The sequence below is a fragment of the Semicossyphus pulcher genome, unplaced genomic scaffold (assembly GCF_022749685.1).
Source record: "Semicossyphus pulcher isolate SPU_LCO1_2020_fin unplaced genomic scaffold, fSemPul1.0.p SCAF_22, whole genome shotgun sequence".
Classification (NCBI taxonomy): Eukaryota; Metazoa; Chordata; class Actinopteri; order Labriformes; family Labridae; genus Semicossyphus; species Semicossyphus pulcher.
In genome coordinates, this window is record NW_027211696.1 from 19,921,883 (window position 1) to 19,933,659 (window position 11,777).

Consider the following 11,777-nt stretch of genomic DNA (forward strand, 5'->3'; position numbering starts at 1 on the left):
AAAACCCGTGTCGACATGCTAATCTCCGCCCCCTTTCAGGAGTGATGCTATGCTCCGTCGGTAACTTCTGCGACTCCTCGTCATCTCAGCTACAAATTCCGCCCGTCTCCGTCCGAGCAGCGCTCCAACATCGTTCCAAATTTGTCGGCGCCGAGTTTGATAAACAGACTGAATGAGTAATAGATACAATAAAGACCTAACCAACATAACCGTTACGAACCCTGTCTCTGGTGAGTTTGTGACGTCAGACGGTGACACAGCAGAAAAGAGACAGACAGGAGTATACTTCACTGGCAATGGGAAAAGAGACATTTATAATCGGCATTCAGACGCGGGTCTGAAAAACCTGCGTCAACACACACATTTCTGTGGGAAAAGGGTATTTGAGTGTCCTCGTCTTTCCTCATCCTTCTGTCCTGTCATCCTACTGCAGTATTATCTCGCTGCAAATGTCTCGTTACAGTTTTCAAAGGGGCTAAACAAAGTGACAGATTATGAAATGAGACAGAGGTGGAAACTAACTACACTAATTGAGTTTGAAGTTACCTCTTACAAATGCTAACGTGAGCATGCTAACCCTCACTAGCTGTGTCGCCAATTCAAGCAAGATGGCAAACTTTATGTGAAAGTTTTTGGTTTCCACTCAGTCGAATAGCGAGAGATACACGTGAAAAAAAAGGAAAGGGGGCTTTAAACAAATTATCTTTAAAATAAAAGGTTAAGTTACGTGACGTTAGTCATGATAGCTAGTTAGCCTGCAAGCTACCTGTTGCTAGGTGACAGGAGCGGCATTTGGTGACGCAAGGGTCTCATTTCAGTTCGGTCTTGGCGCAAGGATGCGTAGCCTGCACCCTTAAAAGGATGCAGCCCCTGAAGTAAGACACAGCTGGAGCCTAGATTAGCGTTCCTCTGTGCCTACACTTGATATTTTGAATGCAGCAGTATACTATACTGTATACTGTAAGTACCTGGATTTTGAGCTCATAACAGTCAAAAGATTGAGGCTGGGACGCGGCACATTTCTCAGCCTCAATGGTCGCCATCTTGGCTACGTAGCAAAGGGGTGGACAGGTCGTCTGTGCAAATGGCGGAGTAGTTTCCACATCCTGTGAAACAGGGAACACATCAGGAGGAAAATGTTACAGCATTTTTTTATTTCATTAAAAGTGATGTTGAAGTCAAGCGAGCAACAAGCCCACAGATATTCTCGCAGATAATTGTGGTCAAACATCAGCAATAATGCTGCCTCCACACTACCTAAGGGAATGGGACAACCTAGGGACCATCTGAGGCTTTTATTTTGAAACTGTAGTCTGTCTTTAAGAAAGGAAGAAATTACATTTATTAAAATTTACATTCAGCAAGCAAAGCGGTTGTTAGGACTTTACTGGAAGAAAAGACAGACGCACTGGTGATAGAATAAACAGATCCAAGCAGACAGGCGGGACAATAAATGACGAGCTCCCAATTAGCACATAAGAAGAACAAAATGAACATCTGACAGTTTTTAAGGCAAACATCCAGAAATCGGAGCAGCAGAGGTCTGATGAAACGCTGACATCAGTTTACATCAGCCTGACATCATACCGAGTGTTGTTTAACAGTGTCATACAGCACGGGCAGATCCACACAAACAAATGCTAATGTGTGAACGTATTTTCGAATACATTTGAATAATTTGTGATTTGAACTGTGAACATAAACGAGGAGAGAAGTAGGTTACCAACGGCTTTTTAAAGAAGACAAGTACATCGATCAATCCGGAGGGAGCTCGGAGTAGAGCTGCTACTCCTTCGCATCGGAAGGAGCCAGTTGAGGTGGTTCGGGGATCTGATTAGGTTTGGAGGAGACCCCGAGGCAGACCTGGAGTCCGCTGGAGGGATTATATATCCCACCTGGCCTGGGAACGCCTCGGGATTCCCCAGGAGGAGCTGGAAAATGTTGCTGGGGAGACGGGAGAGCGAAGTATAATGACAGAAACCATGTTTGAGAAAAATGTATTTGACGTGTATTTTGATTTTATAGTTTGACTCATGTCCCATCTGTTAACATGGAGGAGGCGGGCTTTATGAGCTATACTGCAGCCAGTCAGCAGGGGGCGCTAGAGGGGGTTTGGCTTCACTTTTAGGGAGCCGTCATGTCGGCCATCTTTTTATATTATAATTTCTTCCACAGCAGCAGGTGTCTGTTCCCTTTCTCGTCTTGATTTGCTTAACAGAAAATATGATTGATTTCTGGCAGACAAAGAGACACATCGTAAAAACTGTGGCTCCTGCAGAAGGCCCGACGTAGCCGACTGTCAGCCTGGTGTGTCAGGACTTTAAAACACAAACATGCAGAATTGACCGGCTTCCTGTCTAAGAGTCTAACATTATAAGATAAGATAATCCTTTATTGATCCCCAGGGGGAATTTGGGGCAGATTGGACAGAATAAAGATTGTTTATAGATTGATGGTTTATTAAGAACACTTCTCTCATTGTAAACCATAAAGATTACATGATTAAATGATGATTACCGATAAAAAGTCAAGTTATATTTAGATGTGTTAGACGTCCTGTGCACAAATGTTGGATGTCAAACAAAGGCGTGAAACTTCTCTATTGTTCCTCCAACTGTTTGTGGAAACCACTGAGTCACTGCACTGCTGCATAGTTCACCTCATACTCACCGACACCACATCTGTCAATACTGAGCTGAAAAGCCGCGGCCTTTTTATACGTGAGCGCTATTTGTGTGGTTTTAGCTTCAGCAGCCGTCGGTGCCGAGGATCTGCTGTGTTCTGTCGGCTCTCATTAAGACCCGCGAGGAGCTGGCCTCTCACCTCAGAGGAGTGAAGCTGTCTTGTAATATGCGACTCTACATGCAGCGAGTCTGCTTTAATATGCACACAGGGCCTCATTAATGGAAGTGCTAGCAGAGTGCCTCTCGATGCACGATCGGCTGCACTGCAACATCAAAGAGCATGACGTGAATTGTTCTCACTTTAAAACAGAAAGTGAACTGTTCACCTTTCAGCAATGTTTGCATAAAGAGTCACCCGTCAAACATCATGAATAATGGACATGATGTCGGGGAAGATGGATTTAAATTCTGATTAAAGGAGTTTTGTTGCTTTGTTTCAAACATTTAGTGCTAATATATCCATGATTTCAATCTGTTAGATGGAGAGAAAGAAGGGAGACATGAGGGTGAGTCACAGCTCAGACAGGAAACACATTTGTTTTATTCAGACTTGCCCGAGGATATCATCATCTCTGGTCCACCATGTTGGTCCACACAGAGACATCTCAACTAGGGATGCACAACATTATCGGCACGTTATCAGCATCGGTGTGCGCGCACTGCCTGCGTAAAGTTCTCAACAGTTACAAATAAAGACTAAAAAGCCTCGAGCCAATGAAGAGAAGTTTAACAACTTTCACAGCTCTTAACTAGCTAACAGTTAGCTCACATTCTCGTCGACTTTACATCATACATGCCAAAAATACACTCGCGGCCAAAGCCCACGCTAACAGAGAGTAACATGAACATCAGAGCAAAACTAGCTCACATATTCATGGACGCACACACGATAAAAAGAGTCCGTCTGCGATCACTGATGTCTCCGTAGTAGCTGCAGTAAACAAGTCCGGGCATGTCTTCCTCACTGCCGTGTTTCGGGGGGGATGCTGCCTTCAGGTGCACTCAGAAACGTGAGTGATCAGACACGTGACCTTTTGTACAACTTCTCTTCCGTCATGCATGAAGAGGGGTGCAAGATGTCTGCAGTATGGCAGTTTTTGTCCACTACAATAAGAGCAGGCATGATGTCAATTCCACTACAGGGGAGACTCGATGTTCTTTGCAGTTAGGTGCAAAAAAACGTGCTGAATATATCGGTATCAAAATCGGCAATCAGCAAAAAGGGTTGGAAAATATCGGCTTATTGGATATCGGCAAAAAATCCAATATCGTGCATCACTAATCTGAACAACTTTTGGACTGATTGCCATCAAATTTTACTCTGACATTCACGGTCTCCGGAGGATGAACTGTTTTCACTTTGGTGATCGCCTCGGCCCGGCGGTTCAGAAGTAATCTGGTCTGATTACGGCTGCCGGACCGGACACAAACTTGAGAATGGGTTTTTCAAAAGAAAAAAGGATCCTGAAAGTTTTGTTCTTTATCTGGATAAAAGCTCCAGTTTGTGTCGTTAAAAACCTTTGAGGATGATCGTAGGGAAGTGCTAAGAAGCTAAGTGAACACCTCCTCCTCCTCTGCCTTCTAGTTGACCAGATGTTTAGAAACAACCTAATTCATCGTGACATGAAAGAAAATAATTCAGGACTAACGAGAAGCCAGAGGGACGCTTCAGAGAAATGTATGCAGATTCTTTATGTAGGTCAAAAACTCAGTGAGCTCTACCAGAGATAGTTGGCGTCCGTCTATCAGCTGACTGCCTGTTACTTTGAATGCTCATTCTGTTCCTGAGAAGGATGTTCAATATGGATTAATGTCAACATCCAGTCACACGGACTCTCTTGTCCTAATTTAAACCCTAAGTTAAAATTCAAAGTTGTATTATTAAAGGGTTCTGATTAAAAGTACGGCCAAACAGATTAACTATTGAACCATTTAGAGACAAGCCAAGGCTCCTCCATAAGCCACTGCTTTACATTTTCTCCACTAGAAGTGAAACTGGTCAGTTCAGACCTGGTATCAGCATGTGGTTTTCGTGATCGGATCACACGTGGACAGCCTTAACTGCAGGTGTGAACGCTCCCAGGACGGATTGAAGACGCAGGCAGATCCGATCACTCAGGCCACAAATGGAGGTGGTCTGGGACGCATTTATCCACATACGTCTGGTAGTATGAACGCACATGTGTCCTGGGCCACAATAAGCACCGCCTACTGTCCCCGTATCCACGGCAACGATCACGCGGATAAGGGGAGACCTCTCCTTTCATTCCTGTCTGATTTAACATCTCTCCGCTGTGTCTCTTAAAAATAATTTTTTTAATTTATGTCTCATGTCACGAGAGCGGAGTGTGCACGGAAACACAGACAGGTCTAGTCAACCAATCAGTCTGCAACATTTAGCCGCAGAGCACCAAGAACGCTCGGTCAGTTAGCTAGCTACTGCGCTGTGGAGAACGTCTGTCTACGCCCACTTCTCAACGATCAAATCAAATCCCTCTATTGACATGTCCCGCCTGCAGTGTGTTTATTCACTGAGAGAGAGAACTACATTCTTATTACAGGACGATCCCGAACTGACGAGGGAGAGAGACGGCGCGAGATATGATCCAGGAGCAGATTATCACAGTTTAATAATCAACTGATCCACATGAAGTCAATCAGAGTTTTAATCATGCAGCGCAGTGAGGCGGACACAGATCTGTGTGCGTTTCAGGCTTTCAGTCAGAAGCTATAACCCGCGTGCAGATCATCATAGTTTATAATAGAGGATGTTATAATGTGTTCTCTATTGGAAAGGAATCACTGAGGCCATTTGATCAGGAAACGGGCGGCCTAGAGCGCAGCTCATCATGCTTCTCCACTAGAAGGGAACAATAGAGGGCGTTTTTTTTTCCATTTGAAGGGCATCCATTTATATATAACATTTAACATTTAGATTTAGATATATTATTTGGAATGTTATTTATAAATGTGTTTGATAAAACTTAATATTTAGATAATGTGCAAATGCAACAATTCCCACCAGCGGAAGCCGCCTCTAACCAGCATCGACTGAAGCCTGTGTGACTCTGTGCGCTCCTCATTCTGCTGCCAGCTAACTAGCCTGACACGTTGGAAGGGCCGTTTGGCTTTAATTCAGGCTTTGAGCAAGGCAACAGCGTCCACCACAGACAGAACTCGGTAAGTTTGTTTTCTAACATGCTATCCAATGTTAGCACGTAAAGCTAGCTAACGTTGTCCCAGGACAGATTAGCTCTGCTGGGTTAGCCTGTGTGTCGTGTCATTTGTGTCGTATTTGCGGTGGACACTTGTTGTGTTGTGAAGCACATGACAAATAAATTCACACTTCTTCTACTACAAATATGACACAAATGACACAAAACATAGGCTAACGCATCAAAGCTTATAGTGGGCTAATGTTAGCTAGCTTTACATGCTAACATATTTGCTCTGAATTAATATATATCTTTGAAATGTGTTGGAGTCGATGTATAAAGTGTATTAAAATGGAAATACTCAAGTAAAAGTTAAAGTGAATCATACTTTAGTGCATAAAGTATTCACGTGTTGGAGGTTGTAGGAAACATAACTGTTAGGGACTTACTAACAAACCAACAAGTCGACCTTTAACCTTGATTGTAGACTCTGAGGTTAACTAGCATTACTACCTGCCGGCACGTACGGGAGCGTGTGTCTGCAGCAGGAGCTCTTGTGTGCCCCACATGTGAGCAGATCTCAGCACAATCAGCCCGTTGTAGCGCCGTGTCCCCGGGCACCCAGGTCCTAATGGCACAGCTGACTCCTTGACCAGGAATGTCGAGTCTGTGGAGGCCTCCCACATTAAAATAGCCGGCATGCCCTGTCAGCACACCCTCACGGCGAACGCATGGCTGTCTAACAGCTGCCAAATTCACAGAGCTACCGAGGAGAAAGGAGGAAGAAGCAACAACAGGAGGAGAGATCAGCACGAGGGGAGGAGGAGAATCAAATTACTCCCCCCTTTCTGCTCCTCACACCAGAGTCAGAAAACAAGTCGAGCTGTATGTTTCCACACAATACGTCCATGTGATGAGGAGAGCGCTGAGGCAGAGAGAGTGACCACGACTAAACAGCACATCGCTCGGATTCGCTGTGGATTCATGAACAGGCTGCTGTTGTTGGAGATGTTTCCTGCAGACAGACTTTATTAACTTTACAGACAGCTGCTGCCAAACTTTGTGTGTGTGTGTGTGTGTGTGTGTGTGCGTGTGTGTGTGTGAAGAGAGCAACTGTAAAGCATGTGCTCCCCCAACCCTCGACATTTCAAAATAAAGTCCCATTAGGGCTGCAGCTATCATTTCCTAGATTTATGACGACATCTTCCCAAAGCCAGGAATGATCACTGGACCATGTTCAGTTTAATATGTGGCAAAGAAAAAGCTCAAATCTGGGAATGTTTGATCTGTTTGCTTAACGGACAGCAGTAAGATACGGAAGCCCAAAGCGGACATGTATCCATACATTTTATTTACTCCCTGTGATAACGAGTCATTTCCGGTTGTCATTTATCTCGCTATCTCGAAAGCTGGTTTTCTCTTGATAACAGATTAATTAATCTCGTTATCTCAGGCTGCTCACTGTGACATGTCATGCTGCCATCGGCCACACTAATGAGGTCAGTTCAGCCTTTCTATGTTTGTTTTGTGCTTTTGCAGCTCTGGAGATACGAGTTATGATCATCTGACATTACGCTGGTGCGCCGTTGTTATCTCGAGATAAGTAAGTCGAGATCTCGAGTAAACAACCGGAAATGACTCGTTATCACAAGAAAATGGAGTAAATCAAACGCATGGATGCATGTCTGCTTAGGGCTTCCATAGTTAGGTAAAATTCTGAGGCACTCCATTTTCTGCTACTTTAATCTTCTACTTCACAACATCTCTCTCTCACTACACCTTTGATTTGATATATTTACCTGCAGAGTAAAAGACACATTATTAACAAAAGTTATATATCAGTAAGAGAATTTACATCTATAAGGGTGACCAAAGTAAGCTGCTGTATCGAAAGTAATAAGGCTCAAATATAAAAACCTTTACCAGCTGCAGAATTATAACGATATTATTCTGATTATTCACCTCATGATGATTATTTTTACTTTAGAAACTACTTTAGAAAAATTCTGAGGATGATACTTTTGTGCTTTTAAGTAGGGATGCACGATATTATCGGCACGTTATCGGATATCGGCCAACACGCCGATACTGCAAAACTGCTATTTGCAATGACTGCTCAGCTTCGGTGATGCGAGGAGGAGCCAAGGCAAAGTCTTTCAACACTACAAACTTGATTAACCTTAAGACCCGTCACCCCGACCGTAGTAACACGTGATAAGAGTATCACCATTATACTGTACGCTAATTCCAATACAGAAGAGAGTTGATGATCTCTGCAATTAGGTGTGCGGGGAAAAAAATATCGGTATCAGTAATCGGCTAAATGAGTTGTAAAATATCGGCACATCGGATATCGGCAAAAAATCAAATATCGTGCATCCCTACTTTCAAGTGAAGTTTTGAATGAAGGGACTTTGGGATGCAGTAAATCCTCACAGCTGAGAAAATGTAACCAGGAAGTGTTTGAAACTTTTACTTTGAAATGAAACAGAAAGGAGCTCAGAGGTTAAATCGCACGTCCCAGAAACAGAGGCTACAGTCGTCGATGCGGCGGCCCCAGGTTAGCCTCCCACCCTCGACCCTTTGCTGCATGTCACCCCCCACTCTCTCTCCCCTGTTAAAACGTCATTAATAATAATATTGATTTAATAATTAAACATTATTGGAGCCTATTCAGCATGAAGAGTAACTTTTGATTCCTTAAAGGCACACTGTCATTTCTGCCACTGAGGGCCTGAGAGTTTGATGACATCATCATGTAGTAAAGGATCATGGGAGTTGTTGTTTCATTGCTGTCATTTAATAAGACTGATTTTCAGCACAGAATTTGATACTTAGTTTCTCGATTTTTAAAAAAGAATGACATTTGATCAAAGATGGATAGAAATTATAATTTTGGTTTTAAACAGAAGAAATAGAAATGGATAATGAAACAATCATTAAAGGCTCAGACAGATTCAGCGCGTCTGCAGCCGTATGTGTGATCGTTTGAAATCCTCGCACCGACCTCTGAAGTGAAAGCACAATCATCCTGACGGCGCTGGATCTGTAAGGATTTCTTTGTCCCATCTCTGTGGATCACGCAACTTTAGGCCAACGCCAACAACGCCACCGAGCATGCTGAAATCAGTGAGGAAATAAAAACAAAAGAACTGCTTTAAAGCTGATTTTAAAATTAGAAACAGCAAAACTTATCTGGTTTCAGCTTCTTCAATTTGAGGATCAGTTGTTTCAAACAAATATGTCAAACATTTAATGTTTCTGTCTCAGTTTTGGACTCTGGGACTCTTTTTTCCACGTTACATTAACAATCGTGTCAGCTTCAGTCCGGCTGAATATGTTTTGCCTGCTGTTTCGGGAAAGAAGAAGAAGTTTACCACATCACTACTCATTTTAGAGAAGTGGATCCATCATCAGAATAATGGTAATGAAAGACGTCATGTTTAGGTTATCTTTCAGGAGGATTTAAAAATATACAGTCACAACATTATTGCATTTAAAGTTGTTTTAATTAAAGAAGTGTTAGACTTTCACTCTAGGAAAAACAGAAAATAATCTGCAGGTTTGAGTCACAACTTTGTTTTAAGAAATTAACCTTTTTTATTTTTAAGTCTCGAAATTCTTGTACATTATACATTTTTCTTTTATAAGTATTTCAAAATATCTTTTTGCTGGTTTTGTTCAGTAATATTTTTTCCTATAATCTCATTTCAATATAGTTCTCTTTTGAAAAACAAAACAAAACAAAAAAAACATCCATCATCAGTGTGTTTCTGTCCAAGGTCTTCACGTGTTGGAAGATGTTGTTACGTCAGAAAAGCGGCCTCAGGCTGGTGTAAAGATGGCCGTCTGTCTGTCCCGCTCCGAAAACGACAGAGAGCATGATGGGAGAAATCATCTCCGGCAGAGCTGGAAGGTCAAACGTGGTGCTCCCGTCCAGCTTACAGATATTTGGACCCTTTTTGTGGCACGTGGGAGCAGATGAGCATCATTCAAAGTCCCATATTGATATATACTGTATATCTGTATTTTAAATACAGTATATCTGTGTGTCGTCCCCAGGGGTGAAGGACTGGAGGGGCAACGGGGGCCCGTCCAAACAGTCCTTTCCCAGCTCTCAAACACCAGGGATGCTCTGGTGCGAGGAAACACTGCTCTTCTCCTCGCCAAGTGAAACTGGAAACAATATGAATTAAAAACTTGCTAAGATTGTATGTATAACATAAAACCCAGCTGATCCACACTGTAACTGACTGCAGGAGTCAAAGCTTTAGTTTAAGTCCGCGAGGCGAGGCCCTTGTTGTTCGGGCTTAAAGATAATCCTCTCATCAGTAACTTCCCCTAACATTTTGGGTAATCTTTTTCGATTAACTGCCGCCTGCTGCTGATGCTGCTGCTGCAGCACGGCTCCGTCTCCTGAACATGGAAACACATCCAGCAGCTTTCTATACATTCCTCTCAGGTTCATCTGACTTGCAAAATAATCCCACAATCTGCCCACCGAGGAGAGACCTGGACCGGAACAGGAATACAATGGATGCTCCTTAAACTGAAGCAAGGAAAACATCTTAAACAGGTTGACTCCTCACTCTTTAAATATAAACTATGTTGCAGATAGGAAAGCATTCATTGACCTCACTTCTATTGTTATAAAACCAATTTGCTGGTTGTCTCTTTCCTCTTTTTTTTTTACAATAAAGCACTCTTTTTTTTCAGCCAATGAGATATATAAATCTCATTTACACATTTAATCCACTTTCAGAGATTCACACAACCACTTCAACCTTCAACCCTACAAACTTTTTTAGGATAATACACCAATAATTCCCTGCACATGTACTTTTTTTTTTACTCCACGATACTTTAGTAGGCTATAACAGCACGATTTGTCATGCACTTTATCTCTTTTTTTTCTTTTGCAAAATACCCCTGGCTATATTGCAGATCTGTCATGGACTAACAGCTGTTTCTTTTCATTTCCTCTCAGTCGTCATCCACGTCCTCTCCCTCGGACTCGTCTCTCCTCTCGTACATTTTATCCCTCTGCCTCTCCTGGATCTCCTTCATCTCCTCCGCGTATCTGCTGAAAGCTCCCCCGAATTTGCTCCAGGCTTTGAAGGGGATGGTGATAGAGTTCCTGTAGCTGGGCTTCACCTCGCTCACGCGCAGGAACACTCCGTATTTGTTGGACCCCACGTCGAAGAAGAACCGCTTGGAGTCCACCATGATGGAGGTGCCCTCTGGGAGCTCACTGTACCCCCCTGCGGCGGCGGTGCCCCCTGCCAGCTCCTCGTCGTCACCCCCGTAATCATCTATGAGCTTAGCGAGGGCGTCTCTGAACTCAATTAGCCCCTGAGCCGGAAGGGCTATGGTCTGGCCGGCCAGCATGCCGCCCACAGGGCCCCCAACTCCAAAGCCGGGTCCACGGTTTACGGTCTGCCGGATCCGCAGGAACCTCCCCCGCTGGTTCTCCTTCAAGTCCAGGTAGTATTTGCGGTTCTCCCGGACTAGAAACTCGCTCTTGAGAGCTCGCCTGGGCCCGCCGTCCTCACCCTGGGAAGCCTGGGCTATCTGCTCCGGACTGCTAGGCCCCAGCTGGGCGTAGTGCTCGATGAAATCCCCGAGGTAGTCCCGGAACTCCGCCGCCACAGACAGGGAGAGGGTCAAGCGACTTTTGGAGCCCCCGGCCCCAACCTCGGCGATTTTGATGAACCTGCCCTTGCTGTTCTGCTTGACATCCAGATAGAAGCGCTTGTTCTGGATGTCGAGGCGCTTGGACGCCAGCTCCTGGGTTTCCTGGTCCCTCTGGAAGTGCTGGAAGCCGCCTCCGCCTCCTCCCCCGCTGCTACCACCGCGCTCACTCCCGCTGTCTCCATCCGCCATCTTCAGCTCCACCATTCGGCTTCTGCCCCTCTCTCCTGCGTAGCTGCTTTCTGCG

The 11,777-nt window shown here is 44.2% G+C and overlaps 1 protein-coding gene across 1 annotated transcript; it reads right to left on the reverse strand.

Moving 5' to 3' along the window:
* Nucleotides 1-9,312: 9,312 nt before the first annotated feature.
* On the reverse strand, nt 9,313-11,777 carry purbb (purine-rich element binding protein Bb). The gene has a single exon (XM_069673552.1). The coding sequence runs from the start codon at nt 11,735-11,737 to the stop codon at nt 10,823-10,825; it is 915 nt and encodes a 304-aa protein (XP_069529653.1). The 5' UTR covers nt 11,738-11,777; the 3' UTR covers nt 9,313-10,822.